We start from the raw sequence: 21,518 nt of genomic DNA on the forward strand, positions 1-21,518 counted from the left end.
CAATGCTAGCTTTAATGGTGGTGGTTGGCAAATGTTGATGGTAATGAAGGTAGGACACTGAAGACTATTTCTAGCTAGTTTGTTGAATTCTTAAAACTGAAATCAAAACTAAACATTTCATTCATCATAGTTATCCATTGATCAATAACCATTTTGACACTTGGGTTATAAAATAATTAATATTAAAAATAATATTAAAAATAATTAATATTTCCTCTTAATTTTCTAATATCTCAGACTCTCATTTCATTCATCATAGTTATCCATTGATCAATAACCATTTTGACACTTGGGTTATAAAATATCCAGGAAATTAAAAGTAAAATGTTGAGATTCTAGGCATCTTTACTTGTGATAACATTGATCATTTACTTGTGATAAAACAACAAATATTGTATATAAAGAGATTTTCTCAAATTTATAAATTTAATATTCCAGACTTCTTATTGTTTATATTATATATTTCTTTTCTTTTTTACCTTTAATTAATTTTATTCTTTTATTTCAAATAAAGGACCTTATTTATTTTTATCATTAGAGAAATCCCGTGTTCAAAAGCTAGTTATTAATATATAAAAATAATTAAAAAAATGTATAGAAATCAACTATTGTTGTTTGTTGTACTAATCTGAGTTAGCTCTGCATGATTGTGGTTGCTGATCAACAACATTAGTTACATAGTTCAAATCTCCTATGATCTTGTCTCGCGCGTTTCACTGATTGTAGCTGCTTCAACTCTATCAGATTTCTCCGTTGCTGTCATTGTCGGTGTTTCGATTCGCATTAAAGACTTCCCATGATCTTTTGGTGTTGTCTCAATAATTATTTTGTTATTTCATAGAAAAGTTCAATGCTAGCTTTAATGGTGGTGGTTGGCAAATGTTGATGGTAATGAAGGTAGGACACTGAAGACTATTTCTAGCTAGTTTGTTGAATTCTTAAAAGTGAAATCAAAACTAAACATGATAAATTAAAGTTCAATACAACATGATAGATACATAACATTTTATCTATTGAGTATATTCAAGTTCCATACAAATATAACCGACCTTTGACTCTTGAATCTTGATCCACCTATACGTATTGATTATTTGATATGGAGTTTGATAATGCATATATAGCCATATTTAAAAAAAGAGAAATCTGCAATTTGCCTCCCTGGTTTATATCGTCGCTGGATGGGTTAACCACTGAAAACGAAATTGCGAAGGTTGTGCCATTACATTTCTCGGGCGGGTTTTTTTGTCTCCCTTCGTCAGTTGACCAAGAATGGTTAAGGGTAAAGTTGTCATTGTACTTAACAATAATAATAAATTAATAATATTTGTTTAATAATAATAATAATGAGATAGAGATCTGATGATCTTCTTCATCATCAAAATTCAAATAACCCTAATCTCATAAAAGCATTTGAAGTCCACTCCAAGTCTAGAAATTCAAACCTCACCAAAGTTTCAGTTTCTCTCACTCACTGACTCTCCCCCCCCCCCCCACCTAAATCAAGAAATAGATCGAGAAATCCCTAAATCCCAGTTCTTGTGATCGATTCATCAAAACCATTATACATGGAAGGGTTTTACTACAATTCGTTATGCCCTAGAAGAGCTTAGGGAAGATGAAATCGATAAATGAGCATCAGGAGGACGATTACGACGCCAACAAAGATGAAAAAACAGGTTTCCTTTACAGATCTGCCCACCTTCAGTCTAATCAGGTTTGGTGTCTTTTCTTGAAAAAGATCCCTACATATATACATACCATACATTGGCAGTGGTGGTGGTCTTTCCGACGCCGCCTTTGCCGGAGGTGATGTGGCGTGTCGCCAGAGAGTTGGGGTTTGCGGTTGTATTGGAGGACGGAGTGGATTGGTGGTAGGTAGGACGAAGATGTTGGTGTTTGTGAAGTGGGTTTAATGGAATGAAGGTTGATGAGAATAGTGACGGCGACGGAAGATGATGGGGTTGGACGACGGTGGAAAGAAGTTAAGAAGATGATAGGGTTGTATTGATCTCTGCAGAAACCAACCAACAGATTGAAATTTGGAATTATTATTATTAATTGCAATTTATTATTAATAAATTTGATTTCTTGATGTTTTGTATCATTCTATAAGTGGGTATTTTTTTGATTTACTGTTTTGGTTTGATAACTTTTATATGTAATTTAAGATCAAGAAAATTGATTCTCATCTGGGTTTGTGTAAAATTTCTTGTTATAATTTATTATCCAGATTTGTTAACTTCTTATAAATTATATTTGAATGGCTTTAATCAATTATAATTTGATTAAATTATAATCAATGGAATATGATATATTCACAAACAGATATTACTTTAATCAATTAATAAATTGTGGTTTTTTTCATATTTGATTATGTTAATCTGTTTCTAGTGTTTGTAGTCATATAATCAGTGTATGCGTAGGTGCAATTAAATTCATTAGCTTAGGAAGAATGAAACTGTGTTTGTAATTGGAGTTTGGTGTTGTATACTTTGGTATATGGAGATGATGAAGATAGGGAGATGATGATGACGAGGAAGTGATGAATATATATTTCATACTGTATATGTAAAAGAAACATCAGTTCAGTTCAAATGGTTGGTGTTGTTTGTTGTTAAACCAGGGGTCGGGGGTTCGAACCTCACCCTCTACACGAAATTTGGATATTTAGTTTTAGAATTAATTATAGGCTCAGGGGTAAAATGGTCATTTCAACGTTTTTTGGTTAGTCAACTCACGGTCAACTGACGGCAATGGCACAGACTGCCTCGCCAAAATTTCACAGTGGCAGAACATTCGCAATTTCATTTTCAGTGGTTAACCCATCCAGCGACGATATAAACCAGGGAGGCAAATTGCAGATTTCTCTTAATAAAGGGGTCCTTTGGTTACTGCCGGTCCCAACTAACGAATTGGCTGCTGACGGTCCCAACTTTTAACGTATTTGTTTCTAACGGTCCGCGACTAACAGAATTTTAACGTCATTAGTTTCAGGTTGCCGGAAAACACACATTTTTTCCCGAAAACTAACAATTTTATCCCCAAACATCATGGTAACTTTGTATTGTACCTTTAGGAACCTTTTTCAAGTAAAAACCGCAATTATTGAGGTCGTCGAAACCCTAGAACCATCGCCGGATTCAGCTGATGGTGCTTAAGTGATGGTGGTTGGTTGGAGGTGAGTCAATAGGTGGTGGTGGCGGTGTTCAGGTGGTGTTTTCCGGAAAAAAAAATAAACTTTCCGGGCTAAAACGTTTTTCCGACAAGCTGAAACTAACGGCGTTGGAATTCTGCTAGCCGCGGACCGTTATGAACAAATACATTAAAAGTTGGGACCATCAGTGACCAATTCGTTAGTTGGGACCGCAATGACCAAAATACAATAGTTGGGAAAAAACCAATTTCCCTAAAAAATATAATGTTACTAATATTCATTAGAGAAGTTAATGTAGATATAGTTTTAAAAAAAACTAGTTAATAAAGTTAGCTGAAAGTTTCACATGACAATTTGAGTATTTAATTTAAAAAAAGGTAGTTATAATTTATAAATGTTCAAAATCTACCAAAAGGGGCATACCAATACCCTCAAAACAACTGAAAGTAAATGGATTCGGGTCACTTTCGATTCGAACCCACAAAAATGTTTACCTAAACGGTTTGCGTTCGTGTCAACCCGATGAGTACGTGTTTGTCCCGTTTAACTATTTGTCTACTTTGGCATTTTGCCTCAAAACTTTCTATCAGTGTTACTTAGAGATTGCTTTAAAAACAATAACATGCAATAAGGTGCATTGAAGATAGAAGCTTCTGTGATGAGTACTGAAGCAAGAGGCATGGGCCAGTATATTGGGCTGAGAACTCTTAATGTGAACCCACAATTCCACAAATCAGGATAGAAGCCCAAAGCATCCAATCATATGACAAAAATGAACAAATACAATGTAGGACTTATGAGCTTGTTTGGTATTAAATTTAGTATCACCGTTTCGAGATAATGTTTACATCAGTTGACTTGTATCTTCTTCCGATCAAAAGTCTTAATACATCGGTTTGAAACTTGGAAAAACACTTAACGACAGTAAGTGTTTTTAACATATGTCTATTGAGAAAAAAATAGTTGAAAGGTTACACCGTTAAATGTAAAATTATCATCGGCCAATAGACAAAATGTGAGATTATTTATTTACAATCTGTCTTAAATTAATATATGTTCATTTTAAAACTTTTTATTACAAATTTTATATATCATACGAATTGTTATAAAAATATAGAGCTAATACATTAAATAAAATTTAGCTAAGTAATAGACTCGTTAGGCTTGCAAGCCTGTTCAACCTCGACAAATAAAGCTCGGTCTCGTTTATTAAATATGCTTATTTTTAAGATTAAGTTCAACCTCAAGCTCGTTTAACTTCGCTCCTTTCTTGTTTTTAACCTATCGGTTTTTGGTTAATTGGTCCAGTATGGTCGAGTTAGGAATGTGCACATTTCGGTTAAGTTATAGCCTCAACCAAATTAACCTATCTGTTTTCGGTTAACTGGTTCGGTTTATCCCATTAATCTTTTTGCTATACAATTTTGGTTAATAACTAGACTCATATTTGGACAAAAAATTTTATTTTAAAATACATTAAATGTATACATAAATATATGAAATATAGATATAATTGTTTTATTTTTACATTGATGTTTTTGTGTGTGTGTAATTAGGTCACACCGCTCTATAATTTCGAGAGCTCTGTTGTCCCACTATGATCAGACTCTGTTGTTTTAACCGGACCTACGTTGACTTCAGAGTTAGTCTTGGGTGTTCCCACGGGAAATCATACAATCGGCCACTTGACAACCGTTGTGCCGCCACACGAGCAGAACTCTCTTTCCGTCTTGCGTAACACATGGTGGAAGGAAAAACCGAGCAGACTCTAGATCCGAACTGACAATCTCGCAAGGCCTAGCTCAAATCCTTCATTGTTAATATCCACCCAAAGTGACACAAGTGATGATTGAACTTGGGTCACCACTGAATATTTGTCTTCCTACCACTAGACCACATACAGGGAGTAAATATAGATATAAATACATGAATTACATAAAACAAATATATAAAAGCTAGAAATATATGAAAATATAAATGTTTTGGTTTCGTTAATTTTGATTTACCAAGGGTACATAAAATAACCGTTAACTCATTTTCGATTAATTTTATTTTGATTCAGATAACAGTTCAGTTATTGCTCACAGGTTCGGTAAACTATTCAACCTTCTATGTTCTTGTAACTTCCCCCTTTCTTAACCCTATATTATTTCTATTCTTTCTGCAATTTAGGAAATACATACATATATACATATGCACCTTCAGAGTTACAGTCACACAATAATAAGAAGACAACACCACCACCACTACAACAACTATGCAATCTGTAATCACCGGTGGGACCCACTCTTTAGAAGCTGATGCTCTTAATATCTTGAGGTCTATTTCACCTACCCTTGATTCAACCAAACATAAAGGCCAAGCTGGTAAGCAAGTTTTTTTTTTTTTTTTTTGTAAAATTGACACAAGATTTTGTGTATTTGGTATTAAATTCAATCTGGGTGTCAATTGTTTTATGTTAATTCACTATAGAATCCAAGTTTACCCTTAGTTTCTTGTTAAAAATATGAACTTGTTCGTTAACGGTTCAAGAAAATGGTGTCGAAGGTTCGGTTTGGTTGCGCTACCATGTTTGTGTTGGTGTTTACTTTTAACCATGGGCGGGTCTTTGTGTGGGCCAGGCCGGATCGCGGCCCACCAGCTTTTTCGCTCAGTAGTGATTATTTCCGAAAAATTCGAAAGAGTTATACTTTTTGTGGGCCAGGCCGGGTCGCGGCCCAGCCAGCTTTTTCACTCTGTAGTGGATTTTTCCGAAAAAAATCAAAAATAAGTTATACTTTGTGTGGGCCAGGCCAGTTCGCGGCCCACCCATCCAAATTGTTGTTCAAAATGCTTCGGCCCAGCCATATTATGTGTTCAAGATCCGCTACTGATTTAACAAACGTATTCGTATGTTAATCTAACATATAATTATATAAATGATCAGATAATACTTGTATGTATATATATTTGTTTTATAGTTAATTTTGCTTAAATATATATGATAAGATTAGAAAAGTCATTAAAAAATATTAAAAACCTTTAATGAACAAACATAAATAGAACGTTCACAAACACAATTGAATGAACACGGCCTCTGTTTGTGTCCGTTCGTCTAGTTAATCGAACGGAATTCCTTGTTCATGTTCGGTTCATTTATAAAACGAATGAACTTCCCACCGAACAGATCACTGAATGTTCGGTTTGTTTACAGCCCTATTGACGTAAGTGCAGTTGTTTGATCAGGAAAGATAGCGGTTGTAGGTGGTTGCCGTGAATAGGAAAAAAAATAAGGCTGTGAAATAACAGAACCGAACAAGGGCTTGTTCATGTTCGTTAAGATTTTATCGGACAAGCGAACGGATCACAAACACCTAACTGAACAAATTTTGTTGTCCGTGTTCATTCGTTAAAAAAATGAACTTGTTTGTGAACTGTTCACGAAAAACGAATGAACATAAACAATGTTTTATCTGATTTGGCTAGCTGAGAATGGTCAATGTCAAGATTAGGTCCGGCTACCATGTTTGTGTCGGTGTATTTTTTTAATATTCATATTCATATGCTAATTTACATATATATTAATCATATAATATTCATGTAAATTTTTGTTTTATAGTTAATAATTTTGCTTAAATCTGTATGATAAGATTAGAAAAGTCATTAAAAGCATTTAATAAACAAAAATTAAAGAACATAAACGGACGTAAAAGAACACATTATCGAACATTTACGAACACAATTGAAAGAGCATGGCCACTATTCGTGTTCGCTCGTTTAGTTAATCGAACGAAATTCCTTGTTCATGTTTGTTCATGTATTAAACGAACTTCTTGCTGAACAGTTCACCAAGCGTTCGGTTTGTTTTCGGCTCTAGCTAATATGTTTTGCTTAAATCTATATGATAAGATTAGAAAAGCGATTAAAATATATTGGAAGCCTTCAATGAACAAACATAAACAAACATAAACAAACATTAACGAACATAAACAGACGTAAACGTATGCATTATCGAACGTTCACGAACACGGCCTCTGTTTGTGTTCGTTCATTTAGTTAATCGAACGAAATTCCTTGTTCGTGACTTCATGTTCGGTTCATTTACATAACGAATGAACATAAATGAACTTCACACCGAACAGTTCGCTGAATGTTTGGTTTGTTTACAGCCGCATTGACATAAGTGCTGTTGTTTGATCAGGAAAGATAGCGGTGGTAGGTGGCTGCCGTGAATACACCGGTGCACCATACTTCTCTGCAATCTCGGCTCTCAAAATCGTTAGTCACCACTCTTTGCACACATAATTTCTTAATATTTGAATTATAATTCCCTTCAACTTCATTTACGTTTTGTTCTTATTTAGGGTGCAGATTTATCACATGTGATCTGCACTAAAGACGCTGCTCCGGTTATTAAAAGCTACAGTCCCGAGTTGATTGTACATCCTTTGCTAGAAGATACATATAGTGTGAAGTCAGTTAGCTTCATCTGTTTTATACAACTTTTTTCATACAAATGTGGTTATGATTTTTATAAATTTTTATGAATTTTTAGAGAAGAAGACCGAAAATCGGCTGCAACACTCGTTCTTGCTGAAGTCGATAAGTGGTTGGAAAGATTTGATTGTCTTGTCATTGGTCCCGGGCTCGGTAGAGATCCATTCCTTCTGGTATGTTTTTATTTTATTTTATTTAAAAGGTATATTGGTTTTTATTAATCTCAACTATCATATTGTGGTTGCTGCCGGTCCCAACTAACAAATTGGCTGCTGACGGTCCCAACTTTTAACGTATTTGTTTCCAACAGTCCGCGACTAACGGAATCCTAACGCCATTAGTTGCAGGTCGCCGGAAAACGTTTTTGGCCGGAAAAGTCACATTTTTTTCCGGAAAACTCAACATTTTCGTCCCAAACATCTTAGTAACGGACCTTTAGGAACCTTTTTCTAGTAAAAATCCAAATTATTGAGGTCGTAGGAAACCTAGAACCATCGTTGGAATCGGTTGGTGGTGCTCAAGTGGTGATGGTTGATTGGTGGTGGTGGCGGTGTTCAAGTGGTGTTTTTCAAAAAAAAAATGTGACGTTTTCGGCCAATAACGTTTTTCCGGTGACATGCAACTTACGGCGTTATGATTCTGTTAGTCGCGGACCGTTGGGAATAAATATGTTACAGCAGCCAATTCGTTAGTTGGGACCATCAGCGACCAAAAGGCGGTAGTTGGGATTAATAAAAACCAATATACCTATTTAAAATCATATAACATGAAATTATGAATGGTTTTGTTAATGATGTTTGTTATATTTGAAGGATTGTGTGAGTGATATTATGAAGCATGCGAGGCGAAGCAATGTACCGATGGTCATTGATGGGGTATGAATGATTAAATCCTATGAAACCATGGATATTTTTCTAATATTTTATTAATATTGATTCGTGTCATCGTGTGGATGTTATAGGATGGATTGTTTCTTGTTACGAACCGTCTTGATCTAGTCTGTGGGTACCCGTTAGCGGTTTTGACTCCAAATGTAAACGAGTATAAACGACTTGTTCAGAAAGTTTTGAACTGTGATGTGAACGATCAAGATGGGGCCCACCAGTTACTGTCTCTCGCCAGCAGGTAGTTTTGATTATTATCGATGACTTATTGTTTAATGTGATTAGCGGATAAAAATTAAGAACCGTCTCTTTGGCAGTATTGGTGGCGTGACAATTCTTCGTAAAGGACAGTCGGATTACATTAGTGATGGCAAAGAAGGTACTAGATAGTTAGATTAATTATAATTAAGAATTATTATGTAAACTTTATTTAAACTTAAATGCAGTTAAATCAGTAAGCATATTTGGTTCTCCTCGACGCTGTGGTGGACAAGGTGATATACTCTCTGGAAGGTACCTTGCTTATTTAACATATAAACACGATTACAAAAAACTAAAAATAAAAATAATGATCCTCTATTTTTCTTTCTAGCTAAGTCTTAATGTGTTGTTGAGCAGTGTTGCAGTGTTCTTGGCATGGGCCCGGAAGCTTGACGGTAAAGACGGGCCTGCTATGAACCCGACAGTGTTGGGTTGTATTGCGGGGTCCGCTTTGATGAGGAAAGCGGCATCACTTGCTTTTGAGGATAAGAAGAGATCAACACTCACTACTGATATAATAGAATACTTAGGAAGAAGGTAATTTACAATTTTACATATGTTTCCATTTATATAAAATTTGTCTCAACTGTGGTTGCATTTTTTGTGCAGTTTGGAGGATATTTGTCCGGTTCGCTGAAGCGTTGAGTTTGAAGGATGTTCTATTTTCTTTTTTGAGTCAATGAGCAGTTCGGAATAAATGTAGTCGTTTAGCTTGCGTATTTGGTCTGCACTTTAAAGTTCAACATGACAATAATAATGTAATACAACACAACTTATAGATGAAGCATTTTTAAGAGGATGAGAAATTTAATTTTTAACTAAAAAATAACGGGTCGTGCACGCCAAATGGGTTGCGGATGCCTCCAGGCTCTAGAAGAATGGAAAGAAATGGAAGCCTAACTCAACCCGAAACATTTTGACCCATCACCTATGTGCCTAACCACTCATTTTGGGGCGCCTGCCTAACTACATATCGGATGTATATACATATACATACAAAGCCAACAAAAGAGCAATCAACATACCTTCTGCATTGGATAACTTTCCAAGAGCCAGGTCCAGATCATATAACACATGTTTGCCGCCAACATCATATAGCAGCAGCATAGTTAAGGACATGACGAACATAGACACACACAAACATAGTTAAGTATGACTACAACCACTCCTAGTTAACCACATTAAATTTTAACCTTAATACAAATTCCCAAGAGCAAGTGCTGTTTGGTATACAGCCATTGTTCTTCTGAATTCCGTCTCTTCTTGTAACCCTCCTGCAATCACACAAATCATTGAATCAATGTTGGTCGCCAAACAGTAAAGTTATTATCAAAGGGTTTCGGGTATCTTGCGTTATACACATTATCTGTAATGGGTCAAATGAGTTAAGATATAAAACTAAAAAAAACCAGCCAACAGAGTAGAACATGCTGAAAATCATCCCATGTGTATTCACTCATTTCACATACAAAAAAATCTAAAAAATCGTTTTTTGCGAGCTTGAACTTTAGGATAACATTTTGTAACATATGATGCCATTGTACCAAAAAATAGCATAAAATCATTTAACTACCAAACATGAGTAACATCCTAAACATAGATCCCCAATCGGGTACGGAACTGGGGTTATCAAACCCGGCCCATTAGCATCCCTACTTATATTATTTAACGGCATTGACTGCAAACATTGCTAAACTCTGTTCAGTTTCTAACCGTTAGGTTTATCGATTAGATGAAGACAAAAGAAGTTAAACACAAGTTGGTTAAAAATGCCATTGCTACTAAAAACAAACATGTGTGCAACCATGAAAAGAAACAAATTTGATGAATAAATGTTGACAAAAAGACCACAGTACTAAGTCACATTCTTAAAAGAGACCACAAACATCAAACTTTTAAGGAAACAGTTGGAACAATAAAAATCGTGATCATCAAAGTGCAAGATTTAACGGATACCTGGTTAAGCATCTTCCTGCGGTTCTTGCTGTTGCTGCTGTGGCCACATAGGCTGAGCCATGTACGGACGAGGCTGCTGCCCATAAAGTGCTTGTGGATCCACTGGCTTACCCATATACATCCCTGCACCACCAACTTGTGGAGGCGGCATATAGTAATACGGTACACCCTCAGTTGGAGCTCCTACTGGAATAGGCCCGGTTCTTGGAATTGTTGAACAGATTACTTCATCTTTCAAATCTTCTCGTGGCACTATATCAACTAAAAAGTCAAAAATATCAGTCCTTGTGATTGCAGCAGCAATGTCATTTTTCTGAAGAGTCCTCCTTTTGTTTTCTTCAGTGTGATTCCATGACCTTAAAGTCAACTCAAGAATAAACATTTCACACGCGCGTGCAAATATAACTGGTGCTTCAGCTGATATCATCCTCACATCTTCATCTGCTTTCATGATTTTCTTGATTCTAGCCAATGGAAGACTATGGTTCTTGAAATCAGTGGTTTGTTCAATCTCATGAAACTGGTTAGCCCAGAAGGTTTGGAGATGCTGATGCAACTGCTGTTGTTGCTGTTGGTGGATGTGTTGGTAGGCGAGTTGTTGTTGGGCCAGTTGGGCTGGAGGAGAAGAAAGGCCCGATGTTTGTGATGGTGGGACCGCCCCACCAACAGATGCAGGTGGTACGGTTCCCATCATTTGATTTGGTGGATAAGGCGCCATGCTGTAAGGCATTTGAGCGGAGCTGCCTACAGTCCCCATAGCTGGGGCCTGCCCGTGACCTTGTTGATCCATCTTCGCATCAAACAGTTAAAAAAATCAGCATAATTATATTGCATATGGTTGTAGCATATCATAAGTGGAAGCAACTAAGCAAGCAAGTCCTTCAATAATAAACAGAGCTAAAAAAATATATATGTATATCAAATATCAACTATGGATATCTGACCAAACCAAGCTATAACTATTAATGTGACATCAATCAATCATATGCAAGGTTAAAATTTATTTATATTTTACCTTATTTACCTCAAATCAAGTTCTTACCAATCTAAGATGTGATACAAAGAGAAAATTAACATTAAACTCGAAAAAGACGACATCTAATAATCATTTAACATATGGGAAAATCATTCTTGTTATAGGTGTTCATATACACTATAAAATTGTTTTCATTATCTGAAGTATGCATTGTTACAACTTACAATGGCATGCCTAGAAATACATGTTCAACACAAGAGACCCTTGTCTTGACAGTTTACATAATGGACAAGGTAAAACTAGAAAACTAAGAGACAGCAAACCTTAAAAACAAAAGATCATAGTTCCTAGACAGAACATAATTTTTCCCAATGCTTAGATTAAACACACACAAACAGAACATGAAAGCAATAAGCAAACATGGACGGAAACATAATTTACGTGGTTCGGTTTAAACTGTCATACGTCCATGGACGGAAACTAGGTTATAGCATATTTCAGTGACAAACGATTACAACTACATAAGCATGTTTATATCGAGACTGATATAGGGTTAGTAACTTCATGATTGAGAAAACACTTTACGGGCCGGGCTTAGGGCCAGCTGCCCCTGCACAGTAAGATCCATTTCAGATAGAACCGAAGATATATAAACTTAACATCCCTTTACTCTAAACAGATACTAGGTAGCTCGAGCATTGTATAGCAAGCTCGTTTAGGCTCGTCAAGCCTCACGCATATTTAAGTTTGACCTCTTTGGGCTATCTATGTATTAATTTAACACTGCACAGCCAAGCTCGAGCCGAGCTTAGGCTCGTTTTTAAGGTTATTCTAAAAATATATATACATAATTAAAGGGTTTAGATCAAATACAAATAAAATTAACGTGCTAAATGAGCTTAGGCTCGTTTTTAAGGTTATTCTAAAAATATATAAACATAATTAAAGGGTTTAGATCAAATACAAATAAAATTAACGTGCTAAATGTGAGATCCAAGTAGCGTAATTATATATACAGCATAGTGTAATTATAGTGTAGTCTGTAGTGTAACTAAAATTACACTACGAGGTAATTACATAATTACACTACTTGTACATATAATTACATTACTTAATTCTCACAATTAGCACGCTAATTTTATTTGTACGTTAACTTTCCCCCATAATTAAAAACATATATTGTTTAATTAATAATAATTAATAAATTATAATTAAGCCGATCACAAGCTCGAGCCTTGTACAGGAAGCACATTCCGGCTCGTCGACTCTTAACAAGCCTCGTGTAACTATTTGTAATTTTTTCTTCTTTCGGACTTCTAAATATGAATTTCACACTACACATATGAGCTCGAGCCAAACTTAGTCTCGTTTTTTAAGTTATTCTTAAGATATATAAAAACAGTTAAAACCGTATATAAATCATTAATTACTAAATAATAAACAAGCCGAGCTCGAGCTCGAATTCGTTCGGCTCGAATCGAGCACTCTCTATCCTTCTAGGTTACAAACTAACTACAACAGATCGTCACAATTAGGCACAAATCAATATAATTAAGGCATATATATATATATATATATATTATTGTTATATATGTATGTATACCTTGTAAGCTCTATATGGAGTCGAGTTAACTGAAATCTGAAATTAGAAGTAGATCGAGTTAAGTAAGATGTTAAATTGTGTGATTAATTGAATAAGTTATTATGAGAATTAGAGATTAAAAAAACCTGTTGGATTGAGTAACGAAAGTGTGACAGATGGATGAACTAGGGCTTGCAACTTGATCCAAATAATAATAATAATAGTGACAATGTTTGTTGTAGGATATGTATATATATATTGTGGAAAAAGACACATTTGTTATGGATTTGTGTAAAAATTTATGTCTAGTTGACTACTATATTTGATTTTTTTTAACGACCAATTAAGTAACGTCGGGTACTTCGTACGCGACCTCCATTGGCTAAATGTAGCTTGAGCCGGCCACTAGTCCGGACGGACGAAGCCCCTAGCGGTCCATCTGTTGAGGGATTCACCGGATAAAACCCGACCCCCACGCCCACCAAACGCCACGACAGCGAGGAGCCGGTAAAACCGGGTGAGATCAGGACTCGAACCCTGGCAAGCCGGGTCATCCCTCATAACTCCCATATAAATTGGTGATAGTAGGGTTTGAACCCTCTCTCTCACTAGTAAAATGAATGGTCTACATTGGGCCACATAAATTCCAATTTATAGTTGACTAATTTGATAATAATATTTAAGTAATGATAGGATTATTATTATTATTATTATTATGAACTACATTTGAGTTGTGCATAAAAACCGGTTAATGAAAACTAAACTGGTATAAAAACCGATTATGTAAAAGTCGGTTTGGAATCGATTAAAATCGTAGTATTGGAAGCGGTTTGTAATTTTCTCTACCGAAACCGGTTTCAAACTGGTTAACCAAACCAAAACCGATCGTAAACCAATCAAGAAACCGGTTTCAACCCGAATGAAAACCGATGATAAACCGGTTTTGAAATTTGTTGACCAAATTGAACCGGTTTAGGGTTTGAAACCGGTTTGTGCACCTCTGTCTTGCAGCGAGCCTAGTCAAGCCCAACAAATTGGGGATAACTAGCACTTGACCTCGATGTGTGATAGAGGTGGGATAGAAGGAATTTTGAAAATTATTAGACGTGTGAATGTTCTTCTGACTCGTCTCTATATGTAATTTGATTCTCAACCTCTTTCTTGTTGTTTACGATATTGAAAAAGGAAGTGATAATAATATTTGGTACCGATATATATATATATATATATATATATATATGGTGTGGATAAAGACGCATTTGTTACGGTTTAATGTAAGAATTGTTGTCTAGTTGACTAATTTGATCATAATGTTGAAGTTACGTAATAAGAGGACTATTATGAAGTGGACCAAGCCCAATCAAGCCTAACAAATTGGACATAACTAGAAGTTGACCTCGATGTGTGATATAAGCGGGCAAACAAAAAGAAAAAAACTACTTACTATGGAAAAACTCTTGCACAAGGTTGAATCTAAGGTGTCTAACTTCTTATAAAAGATTGAATCTAAGGTGAGAATGACTTGCTTTCGCGCATTCTTTCCGGTTCTTTTTTTCGTTGCTCTGATGATATGTTCTATCTTCTCTGTCGTGTACTAGGGATAGAAGGAAATTCAATTATTAGACATGTGAACATTCTTATGACTCGTCTCAGTATGTCTCATCCTCTTGTCTATGATATTGAATAAGGAAGTAATAATAATAATAATAATAATAATAATAATAATAATAATAATAATAATAATAATTGGTACAAATATATATAGTATGGATAAAGACGCATTTGTTACGGATTCATGTAAGAATTGTTGTCTAGTTGACTAATTTGATAATAATATTCGAGTTATGTAATAAGAGGATTATTATGAAGTGGACCGAGCCCAATCAAGCAATCATTTAAATGGCCCAAAAAGTTGGATAGAACTTGAATTTGACATCGGTGCGTGATATAACCGGGATAGAAAGAAATGTGTAAATTATTAAACATGTGAATGTTATTCTGTCTCATCTCGATATATAATCTGATTTATCTCCTGTTTTATTTATTGTTTGCGATATGTTAGTTGGAATCATTTCTCTAAATTAACATAATCAAGTTATTGTTTATGAATTCGATTATGTTTTGGTTGTGTTAAAGACCAAATCACTTCATTGGTGCTTTCATTGATTTGTTGGCATTGATGGCCGACAAAACACTAACCCTTGAGTTAGAAGAATCATTACATTATACAAAGGAAAAAAGGCATGAAATCTTCAAAAGTTTCCTTAGCTATGGAGTCAAAGAAGGTCAATGACATGTTTTGTTATCTATGGTTTAATTTTTGCTCAAGATCATACGACTATGAAAAAAATTACATAACTCCGACACGAATCACATGACCATGTTTGGAAAAGAAACCAAATTCACATGACTATTGATAGAATTTGAAAAGGAAGCAAACAAACATGATTATTGAGAGAAATCAGATGACAATAAGACAAATCATTCGCCAAAGAACATATAATCGTCTCTGATAAATACAAAAGTTTCACATTGGAGTACATGTTATATAGATGACTATAGAAACCAAATTTTCACATGGGACTGGATTACATGTCTATGTAGATTCAAAGCACATAGCCATGTGTCATAGTGTAGCAATGAGCTTTTACTTGAATAAAAAGCATACGACTATATACATCATCTACATAAGCACATGTAGATTCAAAGCACATAACCATGTGTTCATAAATTATGGTATGTTGTTACAAAACCATTTATTTTATTATTTGTCACAAATAAGAAATTGAGATATTGATATTATTTCAATGCATACCTATATTAATTTCCTACTTCACAATCCTAAGGCCCACGCACTTGGGACAAAACACATGACAACCATAACTTATAACTTATTTATAAATTATACATTTATTATTCTTATTCATGCCTTACCCAAATCTTTATTACACATCCAACATGTCTCTTTCTATACACAAACAACTTGAAAACTACAACCTCATCCCCTAAAACCATTAAAAAAAACAAACCAAACCAAACACCGTCTAATCGCTCCGAATATGCTCGGCTTACTGTGTGGCCGAGAGCATCGATGGCGCGACCACCTAAAAAAATATCATCAAAATGTCACAATTTGGAACCAATATGTAGCTAGTTTTAAATTATGGAGTTGGACCACATACTATAAACCACCAAAATGTTAGATATAAAATGATGCATGTTTAGTGGAGGAGATTTAATGATTAATTATACAATATAATATATATGATACCATGTATTTTGCACCCAGTATCTCTTCATCAGTTGCAGGAACGGCTGTGATCTTGTTCTTTGGATTCTCGTAGCATCTCAGCTCTCCAATCGCGGTCGAGTAGAAGCACCCTGCAAATATAAAAACCACATTTATAAAACTTGACTAAAGCTGGCTCGACTTATTTACAAAGTGACATGAGCCGGCTCAACTCATTTATCTTAATGAGTCGAGATGTTAAGCTAGAACTCGAGCCAACTTTTGAGTCATCATCTAGCTAGTTTAGTTTAGTTGAGTTACAAACTTTTATAGTTGTATCTTTAACATATATTGAAAAAAGGTAATATTTTACCGTACACGTAATACTTAATTTAGTAAAATATCGCTCATAGAATGTGTGGAATAAATTTAGAATTTATATTTTAATGAGCTGAAATGTTAAACTCGAGCTTACTTGTAGCTCATTGTCCAGCTCATTTGTTTTTTAAAGTTTTAAATTTCTAAAATATTGTATTTTAAAAAAAAATCTTAAGAAAAAGTATTATTCTACCATACACATTAAAAAATAATTTTATAAACTAGAAAATTTATAATTTATATTAATACTTAAAGTGTATTAATTTAACATGTTGTACTTTTTGAAAAATGTAGTTAGAAAGAGTAATATTCAATTATACACATAAAAGATAATTAACTTAATAACTTTTAATTTATACAAACAAAAACAAATTAGCAAAATACTCGTAAAACCCAACTCATTGGTGGTAAATTTATTATTTATACGGTTACAATTTGGATTATAATTTTTATATATCGAATTTTGCCATTTTGGGTTTTGTATTAAACGAGTCAGCTTAGGTTGGCTTGGGCTCGACTCATTCTGATGAGTTACCGAGTCGACAGGACCACTATAACAAGATCAAATAGAACCGAACCTTGAGGGAATGAAGCTAGTGACTTGCCACATCCAACTTTGAGCAAATCAGCATCATCCGCAAATGCAACACACCCATCAGCTGTGATTCCCCAATACAAAGGCACCTTGCCATGTTGATCCTGTCATATCATCACCAACCCCACTCAATATTAATTAATTAAACAAATTATAACTAAAAAATCTCGTCGGCTCCGATGATTTGAAAAAAAAAAAAAAAAACATCTAACCCCACATTTTTATTTTTATATAATGTGTGACAGAATCTTGTTGGTTAAAAATTTAGTCAGCTAATGATTAAAAAGTGTACGGATTGACGAAATTGACGGTGAACATTATGAAAAACTCTGGTTAAATATACATTATGTTTTTGTAAAAAAAACAAACATTTTACTCGCTTTCTAATCATTAGCCAACGAGATTTTTAACCAACAAGCCTTTTGTCACGCGCCATAAAAATCTCCTCAGAAGCCAAAAAATTCTCGTCGGACGGCCAAAAAAATATCTCATCGGGCGTCCAAAAGCCTGTCGACTTTCGTATCCGATGATTCAAAAACCATCAACCCGACATTTTTATAACGTTTAATAGAATCTTGTTAGTTGAAAATCTCGTCAACGAATCAACGAGATTGATGGTGAACAAGTCAAAATAAACATTTTGTTTATTTTCAATAATAATAATAATAAGTCAAAATAAACATTTTTTTTATTTTCAATAATAATAATAATAATAATAAACATTTTGTTTAATTTAACCTGTCAAATGGACATTTTAATTTTAATCATTTTCCGTAAATACAAAAATAACCATTTTAGAGCAAAACATTATGCGAACAATTATGACTTACGGTGGCAACAAATAAAGTTGAGGTAGACTTGTCAAACACAACAAATGAGAAGTCTCCAACAAAGTGACCGACAACTTGGTTCGTAGGATACGGGGCTCGATCACGAAGAGCCTTGTACGCTTCAATCACCAAAACGACCTCGTTTGCCGATTTCGAAAGCCCGTATTGTTGCTTTAGGCTTCCCAAGTTGTCAAGTGCTCCTTCAAACAAACAAAATATTTCGTCTTTCACCGCAAAAGACCTGCCCATAGATTTTTACTTAGTTTGATGGTTTTGACATTAATTAATTAAAAAAACATCAAATTAACTATAATTAATAAATCAAAATCTATGGATTAGATTGGTATCCAATAAAAAATACCGGTATCAATCGGTACAGGTACCATTAAAAATATAAAAAATACCGAAACAGAATAGTACCAATACCAAAAACATGAATATCGAGTACTGGTACCGGTACTGATTGTGCTAGGTTGGTACCGGTATTGTTTTTCAATAAAAAGTGTTCATCCCTGACAGGGATGAACATCTTTTACGGAATACTGATACTGTACCATACCAGCACCAACCAAACACAACAGTACCGGTACCGGTACTCGATATTCATGTTTTTGGTATCGGTACTATTCAGTTTCGGTATTTTTAATATTTTCAATGGTACCAGTACTGATCGATACCAAACCAAAAAATCCGTACAATATTTAGTATGGTACCGATCTTATCCCAATAACGTAATTCACTTAATTGAACATACGTGATTGTAATTATAATAAATTTTACCTAGGACGAGTAATCGACTCGTTAAGGTGAGTATAGGCCAACTGAACATCATCTCCGATGTGCATCGACACCGCAGAAGGATCGTTACCAACGAACCGGTTGATAAGCGACTTCACGGTGGTTTTCGGAGACGGTGTTCGGCTTCCAGCAGCCACCAGCTCCTCCGGTGGTGAAACAATTGAGCTACTAAACACACCCAACATATTAATATTATTATGAAGAGAAACAAGTGAACATAAAAATGAGAATATGTGATCAAATGATGTGGTGAAATTTATAGCATCGGTGAGGGGTATTTTTGTCATTTTTGGAAATATTATATTTAGTTGTGGGACCCACTTGTAGCGATGATCTCCGTGCTGAAGTGGTATGGCCCACGTGTCCCGTGTTCTGTCTTGCTAAGGTGACAAGGAGTTGTGGGTTGTGATATAATGTGGTCATGTCCATGGAGTCTAGCTATGTGGATTACTAGATTTTGATATATGGTTTGGAGTTGACAGTTTGACACCCCCAATTATTGAGTCATAATTGTTATATGTTTTATAACCATTTTGGGCTATCCGTTATCATTTAGTAGAAAAAAATCTTTGATAGATGTTTGGTATAAACTATAAACCTAACCTAATCTAAAGTTTAGATTTTAATTATGAGTTATGACATATGATCCGGTCCTCAAAGGCTCGAAGCATATGAATCTATGTTGATGTATTTTTTGAAAGTCTTCTGGATAAGGACACGTTGAGATAATAAAAACAGTGATATACTGATATTAACGATCGATTCATTGTGTTATATGGACTATAGATTGAGAGAGACCATTGTGTAGTCGTAAGTTTACCGGGTGATTATTTGGTGTGTGTGCACAATCGTGTAGCTTTTTTTGAACTTTTGTTTCTAATTATTAATTAAACTTACAAGTTTGTGTACATAAAAGACTCTCACTTGTAAATGTGTGTAAGATTTATAAGAGATTGATATAATCTAGGATATTTTACACTAATATCTTAGTTAATAAAACTATAAGACTGTCAATTGGTTAATTATGTTATTGTCAATTTTCTTAGAAAAGAACAAATAATTTGTTGTCCATGAATGTGACATGTTATCCAATAATGTAAAAGTTGTGTATTCTTTCCATTTTAAAAAATAAAATGCAATAGTTACTTTTGGGTCAGATCCAGATAAGATAACAACTTAATCCAAGTTTTACTATCTTTGTTCAACAATTATTGTAGAAAGTTAGTAAGTTGATTATTTCATTAAACTTCTATTTTTGATTTTGGATTAGCATTTTTGCATAAGATGTGATTTGATAGCATCATTCATATTGAGGATAGATTTTATATGAGTAATATAGCTTTGTTTGATAAACTACATATTTTTTTCATTAGGTTTATTTGGTAATGTACTAAACGTGTTGGATCATGAACACTCTTTCATATATTTAGAGAGTGTCAACAACTGAGGAACGACGTGTGTCGAAAACGTTTGCACTTCTCAGCATCTCACTACCCGAAAGTGGGGGCCACCCTCTAACGAGCCAAGAACATGGCAAAAGCAGTTAACCTTGATCATACGTGAGGTTAATAGGCCAATAGTTGTGCATTCAAGGAAATACACATCACTCACATGACGACATTGTGAAGTTAGAGTATCTTTGTTTTCCTTTCACTATTATACACGTGAGTAATATATGTAAGCGAAATTAGGTTTTTTATGGTAGCGTTATCTCAAAAGTCAGAGGCAATACGGCGTCACTATCTTATTTAGTTATTTTGACGGTGTTCGGCCACCTTCTTTCTTAGCACATATAATAAAAAAACTAAGGAACAACGTGTGTCAAAAAAGTTTGCATTCCTCAGCATCTCGCTACTCGAGAGTGGGGACCACACTCTAACGAGTCAAGAACATGGCAAAAACAGTGAACCTTGATCATACGTGAGGTGAATATACCGATAGTTGTGCATTCAAGGACATACACGTCACTCAGGTGACGACAGTGTGAAGTTAGAGTATCTTTGTTTTCCTAGTACTATTATACACGTGAGTAATATATGAAGCTAAATTAGTTTTTTTATTGTAGTGTGATCTCAAAAGTTAGAGGCAATATGGCGTCACTATCTTGTTTAGTTATTTTGACGGTGTTCCGTCACCTTCATTCTTAGCACATATAATCAACAGTTAAGGAACAATGTGTGTAAAAAATGTGTGCACTTATCGGCATCTCACTACTCGAGGTGGGGACCACCCTCTAACGAGCCAAAAACATCGCAAAAGCAGTGAACCTTGATGATACGTGAGATGAATAGACCAATAGTTGTGCATTCAAGGACATAAACGTCACTCACGTGACGACAGTGTGAAGTTGGAATATCTTTATTTCCCTAGTACTATTATACACGTGAGTAATATATGTA

At 34.7% G+C, this 21,518-nt stretch overlaps 2 protein-coding genes and 1 pseudogene across 5 annotated transcripts; 1 reads left to right on the forward strand and 2 right to left on the reverse strand.

Moving 5' to 3' along the window:
- The first annotated feature begins 5,391 nt into the window (after nt 1-5,391).
- Nucleotides 5,392-9,609, forward strand: LOC143599468 (ATP-dependent (S)-NAD(P)H-hydrate dehydratase-like). Of its 2 annotated transcripts, XM_077077418.1 has the most exons (11): nt 5,392-5,520; nt 6,380-6,397; nt 7,353-7,411; nt 7,498-7,607; nt 7,689-7,803; nt 8,443-8,505; nt 8,592-8,755; nt 8,832-8,893; nt 8,961-9,027; nt 9,133-9,312; nt 9,385-9,609. In XM_077077418.1, the coding sequence occupies exons 1-11, from the start codon at nt 5,412-5,414 to the stop codon at nt 9,410-9,412; spliced, it is 975 nt and encodes a 324-aa protein (XP_076933533.1). In that variant the 5' UTR covers nt 5,392-5,411; the 3' UTR covers nt 9,413-9,609. The 2 variants fall into 2 exon arrangements, with proteins under 2 accessions (XP_076933533.1, XP_076933532.1); XM_077077417.1 differs by lacking the exon at nt 6,380-6,397 and having other exon boundaries at nt 7,335-7,411.
- A 172-nt stretch (nt 9,610-9,781) lies between these two features.
- Nucleotides 9,782-13,491, reverse strand: LOC143599470 (nuclear transcription factor Y subunit C-3 pseudogene; annotated as a pseudogene). Of its 2 annotated transcripts, XR_013147294.1 has the most exons (4): nt 13,436-13,491; nt 13,311-13,346; nt 10,732-11,521; nt 9,782-10,049 (listed from the first exon to the last, which is right to left on the reverse strand). The product of XR_013147294.1 is annotated as a nuclear transcription factor Y subunit C-3 pseudogene, transcript variant X1 (transcript). The 2 variants fall into 2 exon arrangements; XR_013147295.1 differs by lacking the exon at nt 13,311-13,346 and having other exon boundaries at nt 13,436-13,456.
- Nucleotides 13,492-16,160: 2,669 nt separating this feature from the next.
- Nucleotides 16,161-19,421, reverse strand: LOC143599471 (stem-specific protein TSJT1-like). The gene is made up of 5 exons (XM_077077419.1): nt 19,102-19,421; nt 18,322-18,562; nt 17,475-17,595; nt 16,561-16,670; nt 16,161-16,393 (listed from the first exon to the last, which is right to left on the reverse strand). The coding sequence occupies exons 1-5, from the start codon at nt 19,404-19,406 to the stop codon at nt 16,358-16,360; spliced, it is 813 nt and encodes a 270-aa protein (XP_076933534.1). The 5' UTR covers nt 19,407-19,421; the 3' UTR covers nt 16,161-16,357.
- Nucleotides 19,422-21,518: the final 2,097 nt, after the last annotated feature.

This window comes from Bidens hawaiensis, unplaced genomic scaffold (assembly GCF_021521415.1).
Source record: "Bidens hawaiensis isolate Kalapana, Puna unplaced genomic scaffold, B.hawaiensis_p1.1 tig00052224_1, whole genome shotgun sequence".
Classification (NCBI taxonomy): domain Eukaryota; kingdom Viridiplantae; phylum Streptophyta; class Magnoliopsida; order Asterales; family Asteraceae; genus Bidens; species Bidens hawaiensis.

What these genes read in the sequence shown, in the direction of transcription:
- LOC143599471 (XM_077077419.1), bottom strand. Translation starts at nt 19,406, where the DNA reads ATGACAAAAATACCCCTCACCGATGCTATAAATTTCACCACATCATTT. An exon ending in CAACTTTATTTGTTGCCACC is followed by an intron (nt 17,596 to 18,321) that starts GTAAGTCATAAT and finishes ATGATATGACAG; the next exon opens with GATCAACATGGCAAGGTGCC. An exon ending in TACTGGGTGCAAAATACATG is followed by an intron (nt 16,394 to 16,560) that starts GTATCATATATA and finishes ATATTTTTTTAG; the next exon opens with GTGGTCGCGCCATCGATGCT.
- LOC143599468 (XM_077077418.1), top strand. Translation starts at nt 5,412, where the DNA reads ATGCAATCTGTAATCACCGGTGGGACCCACTCTTTAGAAGCTGATGCT. An exon ending in CAATCTCGGCTCTCAAAATC is followed by an intron (nt 7,412 to 7,497) that starts GTTAGTCACCAC and finishes GTTCTTATTTAG; the next exon opens with GGTGCAGATTTATCACATGT. An exon ending in TTACTGTCTCTCGCCAGCAG is followed by an intron (nt 8,756 to 8,831) that starts GTAGTTTTGATT and finishes TCTCTTTGGCAG; the next exon opens with TATTGGTGGCGTGACAATTC.